The sequence below is a fragment of the Octopus bimaculoides genome, chromosome 14 (assembly GCF_001194135.2).
Source record: "Octopus bimaculoides isolate UCB-OBI-ISO-001 chromosome 14, ASM119413v2, whole genome shotgun sequence".
Taxonomy (NCBI): Eukaryota; Metazoa; Mollusca; class Cephalopoda; order Octopoda; family Octopodidae; genus Octopus; species Octopus bimaculoides.
Window position 1 is genome coordinate 53,763,753 of NC_068994.1, and position 9,565 is coordinate 53,773,317.

The 9,565-nt window shown below is 37.2% G+C and overlaps 1 protein-coding gene across 1 annotated transcript in view; it reads left to right on the plus strand.

The window, feature by feature from the left end:
* The window catches only part of LOC106867709 (probable serine/threonine-protein kinase DDB_G0282963), a 28,435-nt gene that overhangs the window by 15,676 nt on the left and 3,194 nt on the right, over positions 1–9,565 (plus strand). Inside the window, exons 3-8 of the mRNA XM_052972869.1 lie at positions 1,407–1,553; positions 2,728–2,910; positions 3,778–5,500; positions 6,361–6,451; positions 7,960–8,041; positions 8,922–8,992. Coding sequence (XP_052828829.1) covers positions 1,407–1,553; positions 2,728–2,910; positions 3,778–5,500; positions 6,361–6,451; positions 7,960–8,041; positions 8,922–8,992 — 2,297 coding nt within the window. The remainder of the gene's footprint in view (positions 1–1,406; positions 1,554–2,727; positions 2,911–3,777; positions 5,501–6,360; positions 6,452–7,959; positions 8,042–8,921; positions 8,993–9,565) is intronic.

The window sequence follows — 9,565 nt, forward strand, 5'->3', positions numbered from 1 at the left end:
ATATGTATATGTATGTATATGTATGTATATGTATGTGTATGTATATATATGTATATATATCTATTCGTGTATATATATGTGTATGTATATATATGTATATATATCTATTCGTATATATATATGTGTATATATATGTTTATATATGTGTGTATATATATATGTGTGTGTGTGTATACGTGTATATATATGTGTGTGTGTGCATACATGTGTGTATATATATGTGTTTGTGTATGTGTGTGTGTATATATTTATATATATATATATATAACTTTGATAATAATAATAATAATAGAGGTAGATATGAAAGTATACAGATTTAGATTTTGATATAAACAATATACTAATGCTAATATATACAGTTCTGAATGTTTATTATATATATATATATATTATTAAAATATTTATGTAAACACAGATATGTACATGTATATCTGCTATGTATTTAGATATAGCAAACTTGATAATTAATTTCTCCATCTTTAAACACTGACTTCTGTGTAATGAAGTAGTGGTATGTAATATTTTTCTGGGCTCTCACACACACTCTCCAGCTAACTGGACATCTCCCAATTAGCTTTTCCTCTATCAGTTTTAGTTGTGTTTTATTGATTGTTGGCCTATTAAACAACTGAGATCATTATCTTTCTTATTCAATGTATTAATCTTGCATACGTACTGATGCATGCCTGCTTATTTATACTCATGTTTATGTGAGCACACAATTGCATGCTTACACATATCTCTGTTGAATAACCTTCTTGTTCTTTTATGGATGTTCCCTCCAGCTAGTAACATGCAGTTGTTATCGAACTAAAAACATTGACCATTCTAAACTTGCCAGGCTGTTCATATTTTCAAAAAATCTGTCTGTCCATTCATTGACCCTCAAGAGCTGAGCAAACAACTTTTTTTTTATGTGTGTGTGTGTTTATTCTCTGTTTGGCAAAACCCCCAAACGTTACACTTTTCATTCCAGCCAGCAATTGAATTTAGCATCATTCTACAAGTTCTGCTTTTTATTAACCCTTGCTGTTATAGATCCTCATTGATTTCTTTGGATTTGTATTTCACCCTGTTCCTCTACTGGTTTCCATCAACTGTACTGTAGTTACGATGGGGTACCACCCTGAAGGGTGTAGTCTATGTAAATAACAGCCATTACTTGTAGGTTGACATCAGCGTAGGGATTTGAACATGCAAAAAGCATAAAGGTTCATTAAGGAAGGTAATGTGTGTGTGTTTGGCAGGGGTGAGTGAATGTCTCTAGGGGCCTGAGATGAGAGTGGGAGATGAATTAAACCGACATTAAATGATGATGATGATGCTATATATATATGTAGTACCTTTTATAGTAATGAAATGAAACCCTATTAACACACTAGTAATTCATTTTTTTCTGCTTGCAGGGTCCTTTTGTTCCCTCCATTCAACAGTTATTATCGCCTGTTAATACACAAAACTGTCGAAGCTGATTTTGACCAGCTCCACAGTTTCTCAATTGGCTCCGATAACCAACGTCGTACTGTTGTTTGTCGTTCAGACGCCATGCTGCAGTAAGTCATTCAATTTCTTCTTTATTTCTTTACATATTCACTAATGTTTTACCGTTTCTTGCTGAAATTCACCAACTCCACTCCTGACATGTCTCTGCACCCTTTACTCTTTACGACTCTTTTTACTATTCATTCCTCTGAATTTTTGTGTTTTATTCTTTGTACTCTGCATGTACTTTTTGGCTTTCATTGCTGCCTTTCTGTACTTAACTTATATGTCTGCTTTCTGTCCCCCTTTTTTTTTTACCCCTTTCTGACAAATTGAAGTGCATCTGAACTCTGTGTACAATAAGCTCATTATGTTTTATACATACACATATACATGCAATCAAACATACATGCATAAACACACATGCCTATATATATATGTGTGTGTGTGTGTGTGTATTTGAATTACAATGTAAAACCTACAGCTTGCTGGTCACTGCAGCTGTTTTAGCCAACTGAACCACTGTGGTCAGACCTCCAAGTCTAAAGAGTGGGATCAGATTGTGTGGACTGAGGCAGGAAGAAAAAGCCCTGCAGTGTCAGGGATCAGTTTGCGTGACCAACTAAGGACATGCTGCTCTTCCTCATCATCTTCAGACACAAAGAAACTGCCATTATTATCTAAAAAAAAAAATATATATATATATATATATATATATATATATAAATAAAAAGACAGGATGGTCATGGCTGGAATGCCTTTTGACATAGGTCTGCTTAATCAGAGTTAACCTGTGACTAAATAACCATTGAGCCAATTAACCTTTTAGCATTCAGATTATTCTGTCAGATGTAATGTTTATATATTCACATTGTTTTGAATTAAGCATGCATTGTCTCTTAGCTTTGAGATTTGAATGATGTGATTACTCATTTTTAGGTTGATATTATAGGGCAGGTGCGAGAGGCCTGATCTGGCCAGTTTGGGCTGGTATAAATGCTAAAGGGTTAAAGAGACTCAGCCGTGTTATTTGACCTACTAGAAATAGCAAAAAAATTTCCTTAAACTACTCTCGGTCATCTTTAAAATCAGGAAGGTTACAGCTGAAAAATCTTTGATCATAGATCTGCAGCATCAGAACCGACTTGATGATATACAACAACCCAAACTGTACTTGAAATCTTTATTGAGTACAAAAAATGAAACATTACCAAATATTGATGTTTTTCTTATTCCTCAATCTAGGAATGGTATCAGTGAACCAATATCATCTGCAGGAAGTCGTCCCCTTAGGGGACGTGGTCGAGGTCGTTTAATACATCCAGTTAATAGCAGTTTGTTTAACAAGGAACCATTGCCAGTTGTCTTAAAGAACCAGAAAGATGATGAGAAAATCAAATACTGTTCAGACTCCACAAATACATCAAGGTTAGAATTTTAAACTTTTTCCTTATGTTTGGAGATTTCCTCCACAAATATTTTACTTTTAATTTTCTTGAGTCCATATAATTACATTGCCTTATACGTATAAACTATATATATATATATATATAATTATGGCACCCATGCTGGTGGCACGTAAAAGCACCTATCACACTCTGAAAATGGTTGGCACTAGGAAGGGCATCCAGCCATAGAAACCATGCCAGATCAGACTGGAATCTGGTGCAACCTTCCGGCTTACCAGCCCTGGTCGTCAAGCTGTCCAACCCATGCAAGCATGGACAACAGACACAATGCTAGTCACAATGTGCTTTGCATCATTTTAGCTTTCAAATGGTGCCACACTACTGTTTAAGCAAGCAGGCCAAATTCTTCATGGTCAGAAGGCCAGTCAGTAACAGGGTGTAATCATTTACAGCTGAGTGGACTGGAGCAATGTGAAATGAAGTGTTTGGCTCAAGGATACAAAGTGCTGCTCGGTCTGAAAATCAAACTCACTACCTCATGATTGTGAGCCTGATGCTGAGTGAACTGGAGCAATGTGGAATAAAGTGCCTTGCTCAAAAATACAACACACAACCCAGTCTAGGAATTGAACTAACTACGTCATGATTGTGAGCCTGATGCTCTAACCACTGAGCCATGCGCCTGAGGCATAGAACTTGCATTAAACAGTTTTTCAACTTATTTTCTGCTGATTCACTTTCCTCTTTCTTTCTTTCGTTTTTTTTTCTTTCTTTATTATTCTATTTATATACTTTGTGGATGACAATATGAATCCAGTAATTATGATGTTGATGACCACGTTAAAATGCTTTTTATTTATTTTTTCCCTTCTGTTGCTTGTTTTAGAGCAAAGCAGAAAAAGCCTGAACAGCAGCTCTATGTACCAAGACCTCGTCGTATAAAACAGCAGCTTTACCAGGATACTGACAACTATCAACAGCAGCAGCAACAGCAACAGCAGCAGCAGCAGCTGCACTACTCTACTGAGGAGGAAGATGATATACGAAGTGGTCAAGTTCCCTACCAACATGAACTGTCATCAAGTCTATGCAACAATGGTCAGTTGTCACAGCATGCTCGTAAAAACACTTCCAAAAACGGATGTAACCTGAAAAAAAATCGGCGCGAAGTGGAAATCTATGTGCCACGTGCCAAGCGCCAAATGCAGTTGCAGAGTGGAGAAGGAGGTTTTGACGTAAATTCAAAGAGCATTCCTCCTGCAGACTGTCGGGAACCCACTTCTCCTTTAGACAGGATATCGAAAGATTACGACATAGAATCTTTGTCAGTGAATAATAATAATAATATTAATAATATGAATAGATCTGCTAGATGCCAGGATGCTGGTTGTGATATATATTTTCAGTTATCAAGATCACATCATGGTTTAGAAGGGTTTTCTCCTGGAATTAAGGACACTAACTCGGGAGTCCCTTGTAATTTTTCCAATAACGTTTCTCATAAGAGCGGCAAAGGTAAACGTTACGAATATCATTGTAATTCCTCATCAGCAGATTTTGGCTATTCAGATAAAGACTCGCTGTCGCCTTTGTCGTTGAAATCTCAATCGGTTGCTGGCAACCATGACAGAGAAGGCAGTTCATTCCACAGACCTGCTGCTGGTGCTGCTGCTGTTGCTATCCAAAGAACTAGATCTCCTGAAACAAGAGCCATTATCAACAAAGTGTCGCATAGGGATGGCATTGGCCAAGAAACTTCGAATCATAATCACAGCACTTCAATGTCTGCTCGAAAATACTCAAAAGAAGTTTCCCCAACACCCAACACTCCACAGAATACGAAAACTGATCTGTCGAGTGCGTTTTCTACAGAATCTACGTGTGATTCTGACTCTGACATCAAATTGCCGAATGCGCTGTTTGTCTCCAGTAAAGACAATACACCTCTTGAGCCGTTCACCTTGGCTCAAGGAGAAGACCATCGGTCATCAGCTGAAAAAACTGTTCCAAATCAACAGAATGAGAGTTCGGTTAGTGTGACAAGGGAGAGGACTTTGCCGAATGCAAATTCTCTAAGCACAAAACAACGTTCTGACTCGACGAACTCTGAAAATGTCCATGCTTCTACGTGTGACCAAACAGAATCGGAAGAAAGTTCAGAAACAGAAGCAGACCTTTCTCAATCTCACTCAGAAAATATGAACAGTTCACAGCCTGACTGTAATTCTTCTAAAACTAGCACAAATGAAAGTTATAGCAATGCTTGTGAGCTTTCTACAACTGATCAACAACAAGAGTCGGAACTATCTTGCTCAACAAACTGTGATGGTACTGGTTCAGGAGCTGAGAGCTCTTTGGACAGATCTTCTTCTTCCTCAAAATTAGATCAGTGTGATGGTGATATGAATTTTAAATCCAACAGCAGCACTAAGACAACAACCACACCAAGTAAAGATTCTACTTGTTTGTCAGAGAGTACAGCCAAAACAGAGAAGTCTTCTCCACAGATGGCTACATCTACCACGTCTACAGCAGTTGTTGATGATGAGTCATGGGAGGCATTATATGATGACAATGGAGATTGTTTAGAACCTCAAGCTTTGGAAGAGGTAAGTTACATCTTTTAGTTGTTTCAGTCATTGAACTGCAGCCATGCTGGAGCACTGCTTTGACGGGCTCAGTTGAGTAAATCAACCGCAGTACTCATCTTTTTAAATCTGGTACTTATTCTATCAGTCTCATTTGCTGAACTGCTAAGTTATGGAGTTGTTAACAAACCAACACTGGTTATCAAGCAGTGGAATGGGCGGAACAGATACAGATACACACACATGACAGACTTATGTACAGTTTCTGAATGTAATTTCAGTCAAAACGTAATGCCATTTTGTTTAGGACAGGTATAATTACCAACACAGGAACATGTATTATACATCAAAATGAAGCTGGTCTTCTGTGGATCACATTCCTATTTAATATAGTCACCGTTTCTCTCAATAGCAATGTTCCACCTTCGAATGAGAGCATGTATCCCTTCCCCCGTAAAATTCTGTTGACTGTTCTTTGAGCCACTTTTTCACTACAGTTTTCACTTCCTTGTCACTGGACTAACGTGACTATGTTGAGAAGTAGGGATGTGATCCACAGAGGGCCAGCTTCATTTTGATGTATGATACATGGTCCTGTGTTGGTAATTATACCTGTCCTAAACAAAATGGCTTTTTTGACTCACCCTCGTAATAATAATTATAATAATAGAATGTCTTGTAGAGCTTCTACAGTAAGTTTGCCTCTTAGGGATAAGAAAGATTATCAGGAAGGTTCTAAGCACTTGAAAGACTATTGAAAGCTTGTGGATACCTAACGTTACAGGTAGTAACCTGCTACCCACAGAAATCCTACCAGGAATAAGATCGAACCTGAGTCAAATCAATAATAATAATCATAATAACTATTCGTGTATTTGCAGTTGACAGCCAACATTGGGAAGGTGCAAATTCAGAAAAATAAAATTAATTACTTGGACTTTCAACCAAAAGATACCGAATTAGATTACAAAGGTAAGAATTTAAGTCAGAATGGATAACGTTTCTTTATGGTGTTGCAGTTACCTCCCTTACTCCACTTTTTTCTTATTAGTCGACGTGAGACTCCCCCACCCCGTTCTAAATATGTGTGTGTGTGTGTGTGTGAGCATATGATGCACGCTGGTGAGAAGACTAATAGTTGAATAGAATTGCCTTGTAGTATCTATTCTGCTTGATGCACAGATCCCTTGGAAATGCAGTAAGCTTGTGGTTAGCTGTTTAGAATTTTATAACCTAAAGGTAAGATATAAAACAAAAACTAAGTAAAAAAAAATTGCCAACAGTACAAAAAGTGATATCACAGGGCTTAAGAGGGCTCTTTAGCCATGGCAGGGAAACCGCTGTAGTGTTAGAACTATGAAAAAATACATCCAGCTACAGAATTCATGCCAAATTGTGAGATTGGAGGCTGTGGTCATCTGACCCATTGAGTTCAGTTCAGCTGCTCTACCAGTGCCATCATGGATAGTGAATACCAACTGATAAAAGGCCCCTTTCGATCAAGAATGACCATGAGATTGCACCTAGAAAGTTCCCCTGTGATGCACAAGTCCGGGCAAGCTTGTTTGTGGAAGACCAGCAGTCCCTCATCCATACCAGCCTCCCCTCTCCACACCACTGATGTTACCCAAGGGAAAGACAAAGGCCGATACAGCTTGGTACCAGTGCTGTCGCAACTCATTTCTACAGATGAGTGAACTAGAGCAATTTGAGATAAAGTTCTTGCTCAAGAACACAACACAGACCCAGTCTGGGAATCAAACTCACTACCTCATGATTGTGAGCCCGATGGTCAAACCACTGAACCATGTAAATAATGATTTTGTATATGTATATATATATATATAATATATATATATATATATATATATATATATGAGAGAGAGGATCACTGTTCAACATCCCTTTGTTGAGGCAGATTTTCAAGTGTTAGGCGCCCTTTCTGTTCAACCCTCACTTGTTTCCAAACAAGGTAGTATTTCTCCAGTGGCCGTGCATGTTTTCATGGAAAACTGGCAACAAATGTCATCACTTATATATTTATAGCACTTATTTACAACTATTGCATGACATCAAGACAAGGAAACACAAACACGTGTGCATGCAGACACACACACACACACACACACACACACACACACACACTCTTGCATACATACATGACAGGCATCTTTCAGCTTCTGTCTACCAAATCCCCTTGTAGGGCTTTGGTCGACCTGGAACTCTGATAAGAGACACTTGCCCAAGGTGGTATACAGTTAAAAACTTACAGGGGAGAGAGAGAGAGAGAGTGACTGGCACTTTGCAGTATAATGAAATATTGCCTGAAAAGCAATGATCTCACGGTTCAGGTCCCATCTTTGGCCCTGTTGCTCTTATTGTTCATGAATAGGTGCCTTATTGCAACTATTACCATAATTATTTTGTCATTGTTTTTTTATTGCATATTTATTCTACTGTTTGTATATTTGTTATTCCAGCTTACGATCACGTACTTGAAGTTTTTGATTTCTCTTCCGAGCTACAAACCCGGGATATAATTAGTGTGTTTTCAAATTTTAAGTAAGTATACATTCAATTCAGTTTGATTATTGTTGTTTGGGAGAAAGTTAGAAGAAAAATTACAAATACCACTAAAATAAAACCAGAAAACAAAGAAAAATGCCCCAGCAAACTAAAACGATGTATTAATATGAAGATGCTGTAAACAAAGTAATATATAGAGGCTTACTTGGTTTGTGGCTTATATACAACAGTCTGATGGGGTTCAATATCATCATTTTACAGCTGCTTTTTGTTGGTACAGACGTTACTATGGGGTTAAGAAATTCACTTACCAACCATATGGTTCCAGGTTCAGTCCCACTGCACGGCACCTTGGGAATGTGTCTTCTAATATTCCCTGGACTGACCAAAACTCTGTCTGAGTGGGATTTTGTTGACAGAAACTGAAAGAAACCTGGTATCGTCGTTGTCATTATCATCATCATCATCATCATCGTTTAACATCCAACAGTAAGATAAAGGTACAACTGTGGAGTTGAAATTAAATTCTTCAGATTTTGTAAATGAAAACAATTCACAAAAATTTCTAAGATAATATTCTTTTAAAAACAAATTTTAAGATGAAATCTCTAGCTTATTATGCAATTCATTCTTTTCATACAAATAATTAATCTGTTGTGTTGGGGGAGAGTCATTCTCTTTTAGTGCCTTATAATTTAACACACTTTAGAAAAATAAAAAAGAAATAAGTGGAAATTTTACTGGTGAGTGTGTTAAATAATAAGGCACTAAAAGAGAATGACTCTCCCCAGACACAACAGAATATGCTTCAACACACAAACTCACATAAAGAATCTTGCAAACCAAATCCAAAAACGAAATTAATTAATCATTATGCTATTAATTAATGTTGTATTTTGTCTTTTCTGCTTCCCAGGGAACGGGGTTTTGATATCAAATGGGTCGATGATACTCATGCTTTAGCAATTTTTAATAGCCCTGTTGCTGGTAAGTATTATTCTTCAATGTCTGTTTAATTGCCTGTCTGCACAGCTTCCTTCATTTCTGCCTCCATCTCTTTCTCCTTCTTCTCTTCAGTATGTAACACAATGTTTATAAGGTGTGTACACTTTAATCGATGATCACATGGCTTGTTCTACTGGGTCAGGGGTGACATCATCAATAGATGATATATGTTCTCATCAATTTGGGGTTTAATCTCCAAAGAATTTTCACAGCGAGATTATATACAATTCAGGTCTTTCCCTGCTGTTTCAATCATAGTCACCATCTTCTTAAAGCCTAGTTTTTCCATGTTGGCATCTGTTAGATTACATCATGTGCCATGTGGTGTAATGTATAACCAAACTAGTATAGCTGGCTTTTTCAACAATTCAGTATATATATATATATATATATATATTAAATACATGTCTAAATATTAAATACATGTCTATGCCACTAATATTATCCAAGAGAAAGGCAAAGCCTAATACAGCTTGGCACCAGTGACATCACAACTCATTTCTACAGATGAGTGAACTGGAGCAACGTGAAATAAAGTGTCTTGCTCAAGAGCAC